The sequence below is a fragment of the Kwoniella newhampshirensis genome, chromosome 6 (genome assembly GCF_039105145.1).
Source record: "Kwoniella newhampshirensis strain CBS 13917 chromosome 6, whole genome shotgun sequence".
NCBI classification, from domain to species: Eukaryota; Fungi; Basidiomycota; class Tremellomycetes; order Tremellales; family Cryptococcaceae; genus Kwoniella; species Kwoniella newhampshirensis.
The window spans coordinates 1,386,632-1,405,088 of NC_089960.1; the positions used below are offsets into that span (position 1 = coordinate 1,386,632).

At 51.3% G+C, this 18,457-nt stretch overlaps 7 protein-coding genes across 7 annotated transcripts; 3 read left to right on the forward strand and 4 right to left on the reverse strand.

The window, feature by feature from the left end:
* Window positions 1-83: 83 nt before the first annotated feature.
* On the reverse strand, window positions 84-2,011 carry IAR55_003673 (uncharacterized protein; the record flags this gene model as incomplete). Its single annotated transcript, XM_066946780.1, has 8 exons — window positions 84-418; window positions 551-609; window positions 780-883; window positions 961-1,104; window positions 1,290-1,425; window positions 1,566-1,644; window positions 1,718-1,773; window positions 1,869-2,011. The coding sequence occupies 8 exons, from the start codon at window positions 2,009-2,011 to the stop codon at window positions 84-86; spliced, it is 1,056 nt and encodes a 351-aa protein (XP_066803172.1).
* Window positions 2,012-2,194: 183 nt separating this feature from the next.
* Window positions 2,195-3,715, reverse strand: IAR55_003674 (uncharacterized protein; the record flags this gene model as incomplete). Its single annotated transcript, XM_066946781.1, has 6 exons — window positions 2,195-2,607; window positions 2,666-2,771; window positions 2,857-3,039; window positions 3,097-3,231; window positions 3,294-3,415; window positions 3,499-3,715. 6 exons carry the CDS (start codon window positions 3,713-3,715, stop codon window positions 2,195-2,197), a joined length of 1,176 nt encoding a protein of 391 aa, XP_066803173.1.
* A 304-nt stretch (window positions 3,716-4,019) lies between these two features.
* On the forward strand, window positions 4,020-5,841 carry IAR55_003675 (uncharacterized protein; the record flags this gene model as incomplete). The annotated part of the gene is made up of 8 exons (XM_066946782.1): window positions 4,020-4,153; window positions 4,252-4,339; window positions 4,398-4,487; window positions 4,576-4,660; window positions 4,726-4,826; window positions 4,885-5,076; window positions 5,141-5,678; window positions 5,741-5,841. 8 exons carry the CDS (start codon window positions 4,020-4,022, stop codon window positions 5,839-5,841), a joined length of 1,329 nt encoding a protein of 442 aa, XP_066803174.1.
* Window positions 5,842-6,392: 551 nt separating this feature from the next.
* IAR55_003676 (uncharacterized protein) lies at window positions 6,393-7,387 on the forward strand (the record flags this gene model as incomplete). The annotated part of the gene is made up of 3 exons (XM_066946783.1): window positions 6,393-6,574; window positions 6,737-6,953; window positions 7,154-7,387. The coding sequence occupies 3 exons, from the start codon at window positions 6,393-6,395 to the stop codon at window positions 7,385-7,387; spliced, it is 633 nt and encodes a 210-aa protein (XP_066803175.1).
* Window positions 7,388-7,926: 539 nt separating this feature from the next.
* Window positions 7,927-10,552, reverse strand: IAR55_003677 (uncharacterized protein; the record flags this gene model as incomplete). Its single annotated transcript, XM_066946784.1, has 5 exons — window positions 7,927-8,318; window positions 8,379-8,541; window positions 8,598-9,924; window positions 10,045-10,304; window positions 10,520-10,552. The coding sequence occupies 5 exons, from the start codon at window positions 10,550-10,552 to the stop codon at window positions 7,927-7,929; spliced, it is 2,175 nt and encodes a 724-aa protein (XP_066803176.1).
* A 2,147-nt stretch (window positions 10,553-12,699) lies between these two features.
* IAR55_003678 (uncharacterized protein) lies at window positions 12,700-16,061 on the forward strand (the record flags this gene model as incomplete). Its single annotated transcript, XM_066946785.1, has 13 exons — window positions 12,700-13,182; window positions 13,267-13,390; window positions 13,454-13,483; window positions 13,547-13,649; window positions 13,708-13,755; window positions 13,939-14,349; window positions 14,516-14,797; window positions 14,945-15,188; window positions 15,276-15,385; window positions 15,450-15,536; window positions 15,617-15,661; window positions 15,756-15,825; window positions 15,933-16,061. 13 exons carry the CDS (start codon window positions 12,700-12,702, stop codon window positions 16,059-16,061), a joined length of 2,166 nt encoding a protein of 721 aa, XP_066803177.1.
* Window positions 16,062-16,242: 181 nt separating this feature from the next.
* Window positions 16,243-18,355, reverse strand: IAR55_003679 (uncharacterized protein; the record flags this gene model as incomplete). Its single annotated transcript, XM_066946786.1, has 7 exons — window positions 16,243-16,331; window positions 16,409-16,739; window positions 16,809-17,522; window positions 17,586-17,696; window positions 17,753-17,838; window positions 17,891-18,287; window positions 18,350-18,355. 7 exons carry the CDS (start codon window positions 18,353-18,355, stop codon window positions 16,243-16,245), a joined length of 1,734 nt encoding a protein of 577 aa, XP_066803178.1.
* Between the last annotated feature and the right edge of the window lie 102 nt (window positions 18,356-18,457).

Sequence of the window (18,457 nt, forward strand, 5' to 3'; positions counted from 1 at the left end):
AAGCACCAGAGGCAACGATCCATATACTGATCGACAAGATCTCGTTCTCCGCACTCCGCATCACCGTTCCCGAACCAGTTCAATCAATCCTTCCTCTTGAGCTCATTCCCCGGTCCTACATACCAATGATTGGTAGTCGTCATCAACACAGGTGGAGGGACCACCTCGATAGGAATATTCGAATTATGTTGAACCCCTGCTCCACCCATTCCGTTATCCGGCTCGTAGATATATGACATACCACCTGTCATCTGGGTAGGTTTGGGATTGGACTCGTTACGCGCCGACATGGATAATTGGTCGATGTATTGATGGACTTGGTCGAGGTCGGTAGGTGGAGTCAACATGTTGTTGATCTCGGACGAGAGGGTGGAGTAGATCAGATATGCGAGGAGAGCGATGGCGAGCTTCTTGCTGACTACAGCACCACGACCGGATTTGGAAGGCATAATCAGCACAGGGTCGATGTCCGCGATTGGCGACGTCGTTTCATGGCGTCGAGACAGACACAGCCACGGTCGATTCGATCGTTTGTCATAAGCAGACTCACTGAACGAGATTATCACGATCACGGATAAGATCTGGATCGAACGAATCCTCTTCTTCCACCTGTAGTCCAGAACGATCTGTCAGTCTGAATCTCTTAGTATGTCCCCTGAATCGTGACCACTTCCGCACCATCTCTCTCTCTCCTCGCTCCTCTTCGCCAGCCAGCGATACCGATACACTGCCAGCTAGCGCCCTCTACGTCCCGGTGCAGAGCGATGCTGAGCACTCACATCTCCTCCTGTGCTTCACGCCTCATACTCGCTATCACACGCGCTAACAATACACTCGGATCGGGTGCCGGGGGCGCAGGCAATTTAGGTCGATTGAAGTGGCCCTGCACCACCACAAGGGTCCAGACGCGCAGATCAGTGCTGGCTGGCAACTCGTGGTACGAATCGCTTCCTGACTCACAACATGAGGAGCGTTCCCACCTTCCCACCAGAGCTCATCCTTGATAGCTGCTTCGGGGCGTGTCTTGCCCAGTGGAAAGGGGAACAGGCGAGGTGCAGCTTGACGCGTTGTGAGAAATGCAGAAGGGTGAGAACGTGTGTTAGCCTGCATTCGACGAGTCAGGTCAGCCAGATCCATCTAGTCAATTCTGAATCTTGGTCGGGTAGTCGCCGACAGAAGATATTCTTTTGCAACGGCATTTTCACGAGGGCCTCAAATTGGTATCGAGGATAGATGGGAACAAGTTGGACAGACTCCAGGTAAAGCGTAAAAATGTCAACTCGACCCACCCATAGATCTTGACGAGGCTTCTTGCTAGCCATCAGCTTTTTGAATCTCGCAGAATTGGGATCGTCAGGTTTAGGCAATTTGGCCAAAGCTTGGGTGTAACCATAGTATATGACGGCAGTTCGAGAACCATAGCATCTACCATGAACGAAAGATCATATCATGTCAGTTAGGCCACGGATCCGAACTCGAATGGATGATTCGCAAGACGGAGCGGACAGTGCATATCGCAAGGTCGAGGTGAGGGACGAGCAATGGTGATGGTAGATACCACATACATGGCTGCTACCATGGTCATCGTGCTGAAGAGCCTGTAGAACGGTATGATGTCATACGGCAATGGCGAAGCCGACATCACTGTCCGAATCCTAACGCATCAGCACCGATCATTGTTCTGAGCGTGCAGGCTGTCAATGTGGTTGAAACATACTTAGACTGATCGCTGCCATGACAGCAATACATTGCGTATACACTCCAAATTGTAAGCTGGGAGTATCATGCTATAGTAAGCTCTTTTCTTTTACACTTTTACACACCAGAAACCCACTGGAACAGCGCGATCGAGCAATGACCATACTTACGCTGGATGAGGTTGCGGGTTTTCCAGTTCTTTCTTCAGCTCTTCCACCTTCTGCTCATACGCTGGAACGCTGGATGATCCTCGCTCTTTAGCAAAAGCAAGATCTTTCTCAGCCTTCTTGAGCTGTTCGACTATACTAGGCATGGTAGTGTTCACTTGATTACCGCTGTCAACTTTGGTCAGGTTACAAACGGGAGCAGTTTAATCACAAATGAGTCAGTACGTCAGGAATGATGGGCAAGTCGAAGTAAATCGATAAAGGAGGTGCAGGAGACAGGGTGAAAGGAAGTTGGTGACATGATGCCATTTTGAGTCGGCCACTATACTCTATCTCCTCAAAGGACTCATACCCGAGCCTTGTCCACCCCAGCCACCTTGTCCGCCCGCAGGACCTCCCCGCCCACCGCCGCCACCACCGTAATCTGCCGGAGCACCATACCCATCTAATTGCGGTCCACCAGGCATCCCATTCGGACCCAGATCAGGCTCCACCAGGGCCGCCTCCTCGTCACCCTCATCCTCATCGACACCCGTTTCCTTCTGTACAGCCAGAATCACCCCAGCCAGACCTTCTACTAATAAGTCCAAACCCTGTTCCACAACCGATCGTACAGGTATAGAGTTCACCGATTCGGCGTTGAAGTAAAATGTCGTGGGAACAGCGTTGAAATCGAAAGGCTGAGTGGGATCTGGAGGGGTTTCGAACCTCGCATTCTCCGACAAGGGCCACTCAGCGTGTTCTGCAAAGCAAGCGAGAAGTAAGTACTGAGTCAATAAAGATTGACATAACAGTCTCACCATCCGTCTCGAACCAGTGCGTGGTATGTCTCAGCTTGTTGTAGGGATCATACTCGAATGCAACGGTGGATAAAGGTGACCACTTGGCGTGATGCTTCGCGATACCCTACACGATACAAATGAGATCAGCTCGATGACAGGAGAAGGCCGCTCTCCATTGGCAGTCACAGATTTCGTCGACGAGGGCTCACCTTATAGGCCTTGCATACAATCTCCAACTCCTGACCCTTCCCCATCTTCGCCAGCAATATAGGTGGAACGCCCGGTTGATCCTTCCCTACTGGTTGTCCCAACTCCGGATCTCTGTTGCTGATGAGTAGTCGGTCATCTTCTGAAAGGTCTGGCGGAGGTCCATAAGGGTTGGGAGGTGGTGGCTATATCGCTTTCATCAGTGATTGCGATTTCCGTGATGAGAGGCGAGTGATGCTCACTCCTCGTGGACTAGGAACGATTTCCAACATATCACTTGTGACTCTCATGAACTTCTCCCCTTCTGCTCCGCTGAAAGCGACCTTCAATTTCAAGGTCACCATACAATAATAACATCCTTCATCACAATCACAATCCTGGAATCCCGCCGCGTGTCAGCTGCTGCTCACTGTCGCATAGCAAGGGTGTCTCAACTCACTCGGGTATACCGTAATCCCTTTGCAACTCCTCTACTTATCAGAGGTACCAACCCCATTCGATGGGCCAACATTTCATCCGGTATCGGTGTTGTGTTTTGGATGAACGACACTTGATCGATAGCTGTTTCCACCGAGACCTCCAGTCAGCATTTCACTGTCTCTTAGCATCCCTCACAGGATGAGCAAGGCTCTCGCACCACATACCGATCGTTGGTACATCCGCCATCATGACTCTTCTCAGACTGTTCGCATAGGCCAACTCGACTCCGCTCAGATGGAATGTCGTGTCCTGATTATTGAGACTTCGGACCAAAACTTTAGGTTGGTTGGTCGGTCCTACAGGGACGTCGATACCTCCCGGAACGGCAGGAGCTGCTGCTACTGATGTCGAAGGTCCATTGAAGGATGAGTAGCCGTTCATTTTCGTCGTGGAACGAATAATATTATACGTTGTGCAAGCATGGATTGATTCAAGACGAGTGAGCAAAGAAGGACTGACTACCTTTGAGCGTAGTCGTCAGAGGCGAATGAGCCTGATAACCGAAGGGGGGATGATTTCAGGCACATTCCGATATGATGGTCATTCGTCATTGCCCACCGGGGAGACATGATTGAATTCGGGGACATGACTGCGATGACGGGGATCACCTCGACAACAATCAACATTGATTCATATTTGCATATACCGCCACCCCCCAACACAACATCCGAGGTCCAAGTCAACGATGGGTGCTTCAACAACCCTCTCAGCGGACGACAAGGCGAAAGTGAAGAAGGCTGTACCCAGTTCAGGTTCGACCAACAAGATTGTCACGGCTACAGTAGCACGAGTATATCAAGCAAAGCAGAATGCTAGGGAGTAAGTTACCTCGCAGGTCATTGTCTTGATCAATAATCGGCGATCACGAGGACTACCTGGCCGCTTGACATACTGATCTTGTTTCCCAATCTGGTCAGATGGTCTTACGCCGGAGCGGAGGGAGCTTTGGTATTCTGTGCGGATAAGGCGAAAGGGGGACTGTGGTTCAGGATCGTTGACCTTTCGGTGAGTTGGCTTCGAGACACCTACGGAAAGCACACGGCTCAGATTCGACATGAAATAGTCATACCGCGGAGTCATCTGGGAGCACGAGCTGCCGAATGAGATCGAGTACAATCAGGAGAAACCATTCTTCCACACTTGGCAAGGAGACGTGAGTTGGATGGCTCGTCCTTTATCACTGCCGTGGTCTCTAGCTTCGTACACAGATAAGACACAACGACTGAGATCGCTTTCGGTAGTCTTCACAAATAGCATTCGTTTTCGCATCCGAGTCTGAAGCGCACGACTTTTATAAGAAAGTAGCAAACAGACACAAGTATGCCAGTAAGTTGCTGCTTGTTGCTCACTTGGCCTGAAATTTCAGCTGATCCCGGCACTCCGCCTTACAGCCAAGGTCAAGGAAGACAAGAAGGAGAAAGAGAAGGCCACACCTACCAAGAAGAGTAAGAAAGGGAGCAAAGTCATCGACAAATCAATGATCTCTGGACCGGTAGGTTTCTTCAAACCTCCAAACAGCATGTCCGAAGCTCACTGGCCCGGTCCCATAGTCTGCTGGATCATTTAAACATGTCGCACACATGGGTTTCGACTCCGAAAAAGGTTTCTCGTCTTCTGGTGTGGACCCAAGCTGGCAAATGCTACTTGAGCAACTCAGCTCAAAAGGTATATCCGCAAAGGAGATCCAGCAAAACGAAAAGTTCATCAAGGACTTTGTCAATCAACAAGGAGGAATACAAAAGGTGGGTAACAGCCCAGCAGTATGTTTGTCCACTCGAGTCCTGACGCAATGTCCCCTATCCTCAGGCGACAGCACCGAAAAAACCTCCACCGCCGCCTGCACCGACATCAAGGCGAAAGCCAGCTCCACCCCCCCCTGCATCACGGGCAGCGCGATCAGGATCTGTCGCTCAACCTCCCCCACCACCCGTTCGACCAGCATCGTCCGTTCCTCCACCACCACCAGCACCACCTCCCCCTATGCCTTCGCGGGGTGGTGCTGCACCTCCTCCCCCTCCACCACCTCCACCTCCACCATCATTCGGCGGTGCTGCTCCACCTCCACCCCCACCACCTGCGCCTCCTGGACGATCAGGCGCGCCGCCTCCACCCCCACCTCCTCCTCCTGGACGAGGCGCACCACCACCACCACCCGCTCCTCCTCTCCCTGCAGCAGGCGGCGGTGGACGATCAGCTCTTCTTGCTTCTATTCAAGGAAGGGGTGTTCAGAGTCTCAAGAAGGTGGACCCAAGCGAACAAAAGGTGTCACCTCTGGCTGGGGGAATGGCAGGTGCAACAGTGGGAGCTGGAGCGGCAGCCGCAGTTGTTGCCGCAACAGAAGACAGTGAGTTTGCCAACAGCCGATGGAAATAGTTGTATAATTAGCAGCTGATGTATTCCTTTCAGCACCCGATCTCGCGTCCAGTCTCGCCGCGGCGCTATCCAAGCGAAAGGCTGATATTGGCAGTGATGAAGAGGACGATGACAGCGATGATGAGTGGGATTAAGTGGGGCCTATCTGGAGGATTGGAGTATGATCAGTTGTAACATGTATGATGTATTGCGGCTCCGAGAGACTCCGAGACACTACTCGTTTGCTGACGGACTGACATGACACTAATTGATGCTGTAAGGACTGACGCTGATTCTGACTGTCATGGGGCTAATGGGATCTCGGGAACAAAGTCTGCATAACGTCGGGATTTTGTAGCATTCATCCCGCTGCTGTCACCGGTCAAACAATCTGTCCTTGGACAAAGGACGGCCGTGAAACCTACTTCACCTTTGTGCAAGTTCTCCTGTGCATACCTTTTTGGGTCTGACTGAAGCCTGAGGAGCTCGGGACCTCACTCACTGATCCACCAACAAATACCAACTCACAAACCCAACCTGACAATGACGGGTTCTTCCGATTGACCGATCTCTGACGCTATCTGACAACTGAGGCTCCGCCAGAAACATTCTGTCGACCGCCATGTTTTCCATCTCGACCACATTACCGTCTTTCTTCTCATTTCCTGTCAATTGGCTGATGGGACCCGACCGTCCAGCCCAAACGATGAGTACGCTCCGCCCAAGCCCAAGCAGATTCGAAACCGTCGTAATATACGATGCGCTCCTGCCTTATCCCGGTGCCGTCACCCAGGTGCGGGAGGACATAAAGGTGACTATGGACGGGACATGCTGGGTCGGTACAGAGGCGTTCAGATGTGATCAGGACTTGTTGGGGGAAGCTACCAGGTAAGCCATCATGACTTACAGTGCCCCTCGCGTCACTCCGTGCCCGGCATCTTGCCACGATGCCAGTCAATGGATCTCATTCCGATTGTACAGCACACTCCCGGACTACAAGGCTGATTTCAGTTACGCGCAAACTCGTCATGGTCAATCAAATTACTGTAGCCGGCTCATACCTTTTCTACGAACCTACCAGATCTTCTTCTCCCTCTTCGCCATCTCGCTCATTCTCGGTGCCGTCTATGGCTTCTTCGCTAAACCAGACCAAGCGATGACAAGCACGACGACGAACACTTCAATGGCACCCAGACGATCGAGGTGGCTTGGAAGATGTATTCTGTCGATCATGGTATTGCAAGACTTGATAGCGGTCTTCGGCGTTGTAAGTTTTTGTTTGTACTTTCCATGTCTCAAGTTTCTTGCCCACATAACTTATCGCTTGTCTGATACCCAACCGAGCAATGCTCGTTGAAACTTTCACCGATTTCTGATTACTCACAACGCTTCCGACTTGACTTTCCTGGAATTCTACTGACTGCTCTGGATCCGCCACCTCCACCACTTGATCAAAAATCACTGTAGGTCCCCACAAGCTGCTTACTCCTCATCGTACCGCTATTCGACACGTCCCCGACGACCGCACCAGACCACATCATCGGATTCTCGCCCGGATGGGGGTTCTTACTCGCTCTTTTGCTCACGGCGATATCATGCGCGATGACATTGGAATTCGATATCTACTCCAAGGAGTTGGAGGCGAAGGCGGAGGCGGAGATGCAGGGATTATTGCTCGTTCACGAGGTCAAGGGGTCTTGATGAACAAGATCATATGAGCCTGATAGCACAGAAAGGGGACGAATGGTATGATGGATATGAATACAGAGGATCGGAGGGGAATGAATTCGGAGTACTGTACGGAATGAGCCGACTTGAAATGTATCAGAGAACGATATATCGAACGGGGAGCGCCACACACCACTCTCATCACGATACACAGAGGTACTGCAGCGATCCATTTCGTGCTGTGGTCTGGCTCTTTTCACAAAATCAAAGCGATGATCATATGAATTATTGATATGGGAAGATATAAGAGAAAGACATAGAGAACCTATAATCCAAGGTGATTGAAAGAGAAAAGAAAAGTCGTCATCATTTTCTCGTCTTCATACGGTACGAGCACGCCAACATTCTGCTTGCATCCCCCTGACTAGATCCACTTCGGCCTCCATGCCATCGATTATTTTGTTTGGATCTCATCCCCACTTCGTTAGGCTTCGCCTACTCCTCGACTCAAAGTAGACCCCCTGAACAACCAACTTCCTTGCAGTCGGGATGTGACCTGGGACGGCCAACACTTAAATCCTGCCCATGCCGACCATCCCCTTGACGGCTGGTCCCAAACCCAAGACGTCTTTCAGAACAGACGATCCCTCCTCTCTGCCCTTACCCTTCCCGTCTTCCTCGCTGCCCTCGTCGCTAGGCGCTCTCTCCTGTTCTCGTCGTAATCGCTCGACTTCCGCTCGATGGAAGCTCTGCGCCATTTCCAGCTCCCCTTGAACCACCACTCCCTCCAGCCAAGGGTGCTTGACCAGTTCTGCTGCCGTGGCTCGATTGTCCGGATAGTAATGAAGCATGGGCATGAGGAAGGAGGAAAGGAGGTCGGCATCTTCTTGCTCCATCAGATATTTTTCTCGAAGCACCGAGGTCATGGGCCAGTATCGCAATCGAGTGATATGGCGCAGTTCACCTACACAGAGGCGCGATCAGCTCAGGTCCAAGGAATGATGACACCGGACCAACGACTCACCTCGACGGTTGAACATCTCGTGACTGTACTTCCCCGACAAAGCCAACGATCGCGGCATCTCTCCTAGTAGTTCCATGATCTGCGCAACATGATCATCATCCTTGTCATATTTGACTCCCGGTTGAGGATCGAACAAATAATCTCCTGTCAAAAGCTCAAAGAACTGGCCATGACTAATCAACGCCCCATCGTCTTAAGAATCTCTTAAACAACACTCACGAGACACGCAGCACTCCAGATATCCACACTCTGGTTCCATCTTGTCCCCAGGATGATCTCCGGACATCTGTATTGTCTCGTCTGGATATCATTCGTGAAATGATGATCGACCCAACAAGCGTTTCCCAAATCGGCGATTTTGACCGTGATTCTCTCCAAGCTGACCGGATCGTACGGGAAGGGAGGAGGGAGGGTGTTCGGATCACCTGCAACGGGGGCGGTTTGACTATCGTCGGGATTGTGATGGGCCTCGTGGTCTTGGAGATTGTTCACGTGAGACGTTGCGGGCGACGTAGTTGGGTTGGTAGTCGCAACTGACTCACCAAGTCCAGATTGTGATTTTGAGGTGGTGGCGGAATGATTTGGAGGAGACAGTGACTCGGTGGACATGACGGATGTTGAGATTCTGAGCTCATCGTTGACACCGCCAGAAGACTCGGGAGTGGTAGCAGGAGTGGAGATGATAGTTTGACTAGGTGTAGGAGCGGTGGAAGCGGTAGCAGAGCCAGGAGGGACAGTAGGATTGAGACCTGGAGACGCTGGCGGGTGATTCATCTGCTGAGACAACAATGATGGACCCTGTGGTGCCGGGACGGGAGCTTTTGTTTTCTCCCATTTCAAACCGCTACTCTCTGCCAACTTGACATTTCCTAATCCGTCACCAAGCGCCTCTGCTGTCGAAGATCTCTTCACGTGGGAGGATGTTACGCTGTTGGTCTTTGGGAACGCGTCCACTCCTGATATTTTGCTCATCCCGAAGCCGTACTTGTCAAGCATCGGACTGCTGGAGTAGCTCGAACTAGGACTGGGCAGTGGTTGAGAGCCGACGATGAACAGGCCATCTTTTCGTGGGGTTTGGTTGCCTAATCGTCCCTGCGATGGTGGAACGCCGACGAGTTTTGTGGGAACAGCAGCGGGACACGAGGCCAATTCGGCTTGGACGACCGACTCGACATCCTCTATGCAGATAAGCACGTTCTCCGGTTTCAAATCGGTGTGGATGATGCGACATTCCGAATGAAGGTAATCCAAACCGAGTAGCACCTGTTTCGCGATCTGCTTAACGATGTGCTGCGGAACACCCCTATGTTGATATCGTTTGATGAGACCGAGCAAGTTCTCACCGAGAACCTCGAACACCATACAGACATGACTACCGTTGGGACCGGTGTGTCTGAAATTGTCGACGAGACCAACGACGTGGTGTCTTCCCGCATGGGTCTCTGAGGAATTGACCACTCGTTGCAGGAGCTGGATCTCGTCCAATGCAGTTTCGGTATAATGACCGTCTGATTTGACCACTTTCAGTGCAACATGCCGTTGTGTGCTGCGGCAGGCAAGTGACCAGTCAGCGGAGCTCGGGTGGCGTGTGTTGAATGGGAGATCATTTCGCTGGTGGGAAGAGTATCCGCTTCTTTTCCCACGCAGTGCAGTGACGGTCACTCACTTGCTATCTCTCGCGAGCCACACCGTGGAGAAATGACCCCATCCCAGTTTTCTCACAATCATATATCGTCCATTGTTGAACTCGTCTCCAATGTTCACAGGGTGGTATCCACCTGGTCTGTAATCCTCGAGATCTTCCTCGTCCTCCGTGAGGACCGAGGTGGTCTGAGAAGCTTGAGAAGCGGAGAGGGAATTTGCGGCGGATGCCGAGGTGGACGGTTGAGGGGGTGTTGGGACGGCGAGAGGAGGCAGCGTCGGTCGCTGCATGAGAGCAAAGCCTATTAGTATAGCTTCTGATATGACGATGAATTGCTGAATGTGTACGGATGAGATGTTGGGTTGTCACACGACTGGGGGGATGAGGGGTCGAGGTTTGAGTCGTGGATCGCGCGCAAGGGGTTTCTACCCTGCTCACCGACCCTTTCCCTTCTCTTGACGACACGACACGACCGATCGATCACCCAGAAAACACTCACCATGTCGGCGGCGGATGAGGAGCCCAAAGCCATTGTCGTAAAGGTCACCCCACACAGACGCGGGCGGAGTCAATGGTTTTGATCGAACGCTGCGCAAAGTTGTGCCAACTTGTATTCGGGTTTACACGGGTATCGCCGAGGTGCTCTACTGTTGGGAAAGAGGGAACTTTGGCCGAGGACTCGCGAGTCGCAAATATTGTTGCGCAGGGGCAGTCAGGCGTGAGTGTGGGGAGGGATGTGATGAAGATGACAAGAGGTGATCCGGTGTAATGGATGATGTGATGTGATATTATTGATGGATGATATCAATGATAATGGTAATGGGTGGTTTGTCAGTGGTCGGTGGTCGGTGGTGGTGGTGGTGGTGGTAGTAATAATGATGATGATGATGAGCAGCAGCAGTGAAAGGGGTTATTTGTTATTACCTGAACGGGTAAACTCGATGGGATTGTGCTCCTTTTCCCTCTCGGGGAAAACCCCTGAAACAATAAAACAGTAAAATAATAAACAAATAATATCACCTCTGGACAGTTGTTGCTCTGGCACCTCGAGCTATGATCCAAGTGAATACATGTGCAGTGCAACGAGGCAGAAGAGGAGGGATTGCGAGACGATCAGAACACTGCACACTGTAGTCCGCTGGGTCTCTCAAGAGATCGCAAGCAAGGGAGTAAGGAATGCCGAGTGGTCTTGCGTACGAGGTATGCGGTTGCGGTTGATCTGCCTTTTACGCGGGGTGTGTTCCTGCTGATAAGACAGAGAGCGTACTCGAGGTCCGGGATCATTCAACAGGGAAGAGAGCGGTACAAATTCGAAAGCACCCTGGTGGCTCATTCAGGATCCAGGGTATTCGACAGAACAGATTTCCAGGCTAAAGAGAAACTATCATACACTCTGCTCCCCGTATGCGAGTGCCCGTCTTTAACCCGACCGCCGGTCTCATTTCTGCTGCTGCTGATACTACCACGAGTACTACTACTGATTGCATCACGGACTCTATTCCCCACATCCCATCCGAACGGGAACGGAGAGCGTCGTTGGATGAAGCTGACGAGCATCAGCTGATTTGAGGACGACGATCAATCTCTCGTGTTTTGTACCGTTTCAGAATGTCTCCTTGACCTGCGTGTCGTGCCGTGCCGATCAATCACCGCCATGACCTTAGCAGGACCGATACTGTCCTTCCTGCTTTCAGGGAGAAAAGGGCAGGATTGAATCCACACGGTGGGAGGGTCAAAACGCTCCTCCCTCTTCGCGTGGTTGTGGCGTTCTACAGCCTACCAGTTTCCGTTGTTTCCGCATTCCTGCGATGAGCCAATAGCCTGATCTCTAAATCGATAGTCAATCTCGTTCGTGGCACCTGCACCACAACTTCTGGTAGAATAAGGATGGGAAAGGATGCTATCAGATGCCAACCCAGGCCATCATAGAGACACTGTTCGCACACGCAACTCACACTGTCCCCCAGGAACGACCCGATGATGCGCTGATATTGCAGCACCTTTTTGTCCCAGCAAGCAATTGGACAGACCCCGAATTCACCAGACTGGAGTTTTGCACGGAGACATGGGTCGCCCAGAATGACGTTACTCGCATAGATCTCAAACGTCGTATCTTGCGTAAAATGCCGGCTTGCTTCATCGGCCAGGCTTCAAAGTTCAAGATCTGGCAAGCATACATAAGCTTTTGGCGACACACGCTGCTCTGCGGTTCTTGAAGCGATCAGCACCTGCACCAAGGGCATTCCTGTTCCTTGACGGCTCTTCCTCGGACCAGTCGTCGTTGTGGTACGTAGCGGATCTCGTAAGTCGGCGACAACTGTGTATGAAACGTCCGCAGGAACGATGACGACCACCAATGTGATGTGTTACGATCTGTTGTCCGGGTCGCAGATCCGACATAGTGAAAGGAAGTTATCCTAATGAGCTAGATTGTGACGATCCTTTGTCTGCTTCGCCCCTTCGTCGACAAAGGAAGGTGAGAGAATGTGGCTCTACGTACCACCGCATGGCCCAAGCAAAGAGAGATGCGGTCGGCCAGTCCTGCCACCATGTCATCGCATTTTGCGGCCGCATAGTTCGTCCATGACAACCAAGTATTGACGGGCGACACAGACTCACTGGATGAGGCTCATATCCACGTAATATACTGTAGCAAACTTCTGACTTTGACTGCCCAAGATGTCAAAAGACGAGAAGAAAGACGACCATCTTCCCACCTATCTGGAAATCGAGAAACTGCCCCCATCACCCTTCAGCATCATCTGGGAACGGACCACACCAGGCGATCAAGCCCTGTGGTGGATCTACATCTGGACTCTCGTCCCCACCCTCATCCTGCTCGCCCTCCTCATCTCGCCCTTCTTCTTATTCTGCAAGAGAACCCGACCGCTCCTTGTCAGAGCTCAGAAGAGAGATCCCAAAGATCCTCAGTCCATCTACGAATGGTATGGACCCATCAAGGATTATCCGCCAGGTCTGGCTTTCGTACCTCTAAGACATGGACCCGGGTTGCAGAGGAGATTGTGGGAGATGTATGGGTATTTCAGGGAAACGTGGCACATGGTCACGAGACAGGGATTGCAAGTGGGAGGAGTGCTTTGTGGTCTGACGATTTTGATCATGCAAGCTTGGATGATGGTTGCTGATTTTCGATCGGATGCTGTGGGTCATCAACTTCCTCTAACTTGATCTGCGTAGCTTTGAGAGGAGTGTAGATCTTGACCAACCACGCTGACTTAATGGCAGGTCAAACAATCCCAACAGTCGATCGATGACGAAAGTTCCACCAACTCTCTCCGTTCAGATCCCAAGTGCGCTTATGCAGTGGGAACGGGTATCGCGAACTGGGGCACTGGCAGAGAGATGTTTGGTGAGTACAACGGTACACGAACGGTCCGTTGCAAAGCACGGCTGACTGTCCAATCGATCATAGCTTGGTACGCATGCTATCATTGTTGTCTGAGTGAGTCTGTTCCACACATCCCTCAGACCGTTCATACCTGCTGACGTTCTGCCTCTGCCACAGTCCTCCTCAGCATCGCGCTCATGGCCGATGAGACACTCAACCTCCGGTTCGGCTGTTTTGCACCTCAGTGGTATCGCGGTGGCGTAGGATACACCATCATGTTGTGAGTGTGTCGGAGACTCGTACAGCATTACACTGACCTGGAGCTTGTCACTGGCCAGTCTGGCGGCTGCAACGCAAGCTACCAGTCCGAATTGGGGAGGGAAGGCGTGAGTGTCTGGCATGTGGCGCTTGGTCGCCATATACAGTCCGTTGTAAGATGCTGACCAAGCGATTATATCCTCTTCTCTGCTCACCATTGTCTGTCCATCTGGCGCCATCTTCGCCCTTTTCTGTCTAATACCGGATCCTCACCCCCGAATCTCAACACACCATTCATTTGCTTTGTGCAGCACCGTCCAGGCGCGATACATCCTCCTAACCATGATCTTCTTCTTCGGGCTATACAACATCCTCCGCACCTTCCTCGTCTCCCTAGGTCTCTCTTCCGACGGGATCCGTCACACAGACTATCGAGTCGGTCGTAAACCGTTACGGTTCTGGACAGAATCAGAATGGACCGATCCGTGGTATCGACAGAACTTCTTGCCCCCGAAATACAGGCGATACTGGTGGACCGAGAGGGTGCAGGCGAGATTCGGGGACTGGAACTTCCCGTTGGAGAGGAGGACGAGGGAGGATATAGAAGGACAGATGAAGGAACTGGAGAGAATTGATCCGAATTGGGATGATGGGAGGATCCAGAAGGTATACCAGAGGGACAAGGAGGATAATAGACGACAACACGGGAGAGTGGGACGGACGTGAGTGGAGTGAGGTCGAGTCCTATTCTGTCAGGCCAGAATTGTTCAGCAGCACATGCTTGGATTGCTGAGAGACGTCCTTCCACTGGTTACAGTATGATGAGCCCATAAGACAGTAAAAGGAAAAACCAAGCTGACTAGACATCCCTGTGACATCCTTCACCAGAGTAATCCACGGCGGACCCATCAAACTCCCTCCCAACATGTTACACGATCTGAAAGAACGAGAGCGATGCCATGTAGGACCGATCGATCCCGGCAAACCACCCACGCCCGAAGAGGAAGAGGAGATGATCAAGATGTTGAACGAGGACAAGGGGTATTTCGGGATCGCTAACTGGAAACCTGTCACCAAGAGTTTCGCTTGGTGGTGGTTCGATATCCGGAGGGTTTATGCGATTGTTTGCGCAACCTGTCTGTTCATACTCAGGATCTGGTTGTGTGTCGTGTGAGTGGGGGCACGATGACTCAGAAGAGTCATAGACAGTCGCTCTGATCCTCTGTGCATGATAGAGAGGGAGAGAGAAGTGCCGCTTTTTCTCTCTCCTGGGACTACAATAGTAGCTGATCGAAAGTTCCTTCGCCTGACTTGCAGTGATCTCGGGAACGACAACATCCCTTCTTACAGAGAACAATATGACCAAGCACACAAGGCTTACAAGGCAGATCATGGACCAGATCATACACTGTGTCAATACTATCAAGGGAGCAGCGTGGCACTGTTCCCCCAAACGGGCGTGAGCACATATTATGGAGGTGAGTGGCGATATGTCCGGCCACCATCCGCTCTCTGCTTGGAGGACGGTTGGAGAGCCGGCAAGTTGTCATTGGCTGATCCGGTGTGTAACCGCCTCTATCGACCATGTTTCGCTCGCAGTGACAAACAAGCGAGTCATCGTCTCATTTGCAGTTTCTGCCCCAATCAGCTCAGGCTCATCGTCTTTTCTCCTCGCAGTATGGCCTGGCTTGGGATCTGGAATACCTTCTTACTAGGGATGTGCGTCGCCGTAATATGCGTGGCAGTCTCCAACAACATGTTAGTGTTACATGATCGCAGCTCACGACCGGTACAGCCTCACTTGTACTGACTGGTGCTCAAGGTGGTGGGGAATGCATTGGCCTTTCCCGCCAATCACATTAATAGGTCCCAGGATGTCATCAATGAGTCTTGGCTGGACACTCGGTTTGTGAGTGTCGTGCTTAGTCTTCTTGATCTTCTTGATAGCGGAGATCATTATCCGTTTCGCGACCGATGACACTTCACCAGCGTCGGGTTCGCTACACTTCAACAAGGTCTTTTCTTTGGCGACAAGTGAGTGGGACTTCCAAGTTGAGCTAGTCGAGCACCAAGCGTCAGTCCCAAACGGTACGTACTGGCTGATAACTTTTCTGCTGTATCTGGTTAGCACAAGGACGGACATAGCCAGATACGTGTGTTATGCTGCTGTCGCAGGATTCGTCATCTTCCTCTACCCCGTGAGTATATCATGGATCGTTTCACTCCAAGTTGCGTTCGTCAAAACGACTCTCATGAAATCCTATCACTTGACTGATTCACACCCCCTCGACTTCAAAAAACACAGAACGAAGCGCTTCGAGTCAACTACACTCGCGATCCATTCTGGCCATGGATGTCACGTGTAGCCTTCCGATTCATGGACAGGAAGAAATGGCACTATCATTATGGCGATGTGACGAGTGACGAGGGCTGAGGGGGTTGGGATGGCTTTGATCTATCCTTTAGTAGATAGCAGAGTTCAGAGATACAGTAGTCATTACAGATAGCGAACAATGTGTTGATCAGCTGATAACGTAGACGTCTCGTGACGTCTCAAGTCGTTACATGCTATTCGAGTTGTACGATGGGTCGTGTTTCTCCGCACCTTTCTGGGCTTATTGTGCTCTTGGTGCGGGATTGACCTTATTTTCTACTCCTAGCATCCCACAAAAGGCTTCCGTCTGAGGATTCGTATACCACGCGCCTGAAGGTCGGTCGTCAACTGATTGCTCCCTGACATCTGGAAGGCGGATGTTGGCGGGACGGATAACTTTCACTCACTTGCTGATCCACCGGGTTGACCTTCTGCAGGTGCGGTCGGCCAAAACTTCTGTACTCTATTTACTTCGATATCGCCTTTCTCCCAATCCAGATCTACGAGTCCATCTTCTCTTACCACCTCAGAGGGGACCAGTAATCCATCTCGTTCTATTCTGTCTTTTTCGTCTTGTATCATTTGCTGGAGAGCATCGGAGGGTGGAAGTGGTGTTTGTTGGTGTTTGACGGAGAGATAGGGGTGTAAAGCACGAGATATTGCTAGCCATTCTGGGTCGTAGGTCAGTCTCGGAGTTTGGCCTTCCGGTGATGGTTTCGGTGCTGGGACTTCAAAGAACTGAGGTAGATCATCATATCGTCAGTGACCTGTTCGAGTATATTTCCCAGCCTGTAGACGGTAGCTTACCTGTATGAAGTCTTTACCGGGCATACACTTGTCCAATGCTAAGAATTTGGTGATCCTCGCCTTGTCCCCCTTCTGGGTACTATCAGACTCTACTGCTTGCTCTACCTCCAGAGCCTTGTCGAATGGTGCACCAATGATCCCCTGGGCGGCATTCTCATCTCCATCTTGTCGAGCCCGCTCGACCACGTCCACACTCTCGTCCGTTATTGGTATCTGCGGCTCATCTGTTGCTTTCATTGTTGAGGAGGTCTCCAGTCGTGTAGCAGCTAAATCGTCCGCTGGGATAGGTTCGTCATCAAACTCGTTATCGTCAATGACGATTTCTTCTGGATTGCCACTGTTGTTCACCTCCCCAAGATTATTCCCGACCTCGTCATCAAAATCTTCATCATCCAAGACGATTTCGTCCGGATTACCAGTCGTCGGCTGGTGAGGATGTCCGACATGATGATCAAGCTCTTCATCCTCTGAATCGATCACAATCTCATCGGGGTTCAAGAAATTCCCTCCATTTTCCTCCTTTGTTGAAACGGGAGGAAGGACGGATGATTCACCTAATTTCCCTATGCTTCCGTTTGACTTTGTTGAATCATCGTTGGTATGTTGATAGATGGCTGCGAATTTGACGTGAAGGTGGGCTGCGAACCAATATGATGGTTGGAGGTAGTGAAGAAGTGTGAGGAGGGGCGGTGATCCAAGCGTATTTGAATTGACCTGTAACGCCCACCGTCAGTCAGCTTCGTCGCCACCAGCATCCCAGTGTTGCCTGTCGCCCACCTCATCGCGGAAAAAAGGCTTTCTACGAAGTAAGGCGCCGGTGTCACCGTGTTTAGCTATTGATATTGGCCAGTCATGGGAGAGGAAGATGGTCTTGTCCGAAGGCGTCAACTGAATGGAGTATCAGCTTTGGAACGATCCGTAAGCTTACAAGCTGCCGCTCTCACCTGCATCAGTTTTGCCACATCGTATTGGCGTATGTGATAGATACTCCGTAAGGTTGATGTGTTATATGGTACAGTCTCAAAATGCCCTGTCTCCTTTACCATCAGCAGCTGACATCGGCTGTGACAAACCCCCCTCACCTTTATTGTAATCATGATCCTTATATATCCCACTCGCACCCACTATTCTCAATCCATCCACATAGACACTGCCCGCCGCTCCCAAGTAGTATATATTGGGTGCTAACCAACCACCATGGTAGAGCTCCCACATGTAATTGCTCGCTTCATGATTACCTCCAATGACAATCGTCAAGACAGGAGCTACTTTCTCTCCGCTGTAGTATTGGTGGAACGTTCCCAGATTGTGGTATTTCGGTGGGACGGCCAGAGAAGCGAAATCGTGGGATGATCGAAGGGCTTGGAAGTCACCGCATAAGAGGAGGAGGTCGACTGACGAGCCTTTCAAGCTGGTATATTGTTCGACGGTGGAGAAGATTGCGGAGAGACTGCCGTGAGAGCAGCCTTGGACTGCGATCTGCGAAAAAGAGACAGATTCAATGGTGATCTCAGGGCTTCACAGGAAGCCAAGCGGCTCACCCTCATGTCCAGCTAGTCCTTCGTCTTGTACGTTGTTGTACACCAGCTGTCACAGTATGTCAAGAAGACACAACAATCACCTTTGAGATGACCCATTTATCGTTCTAT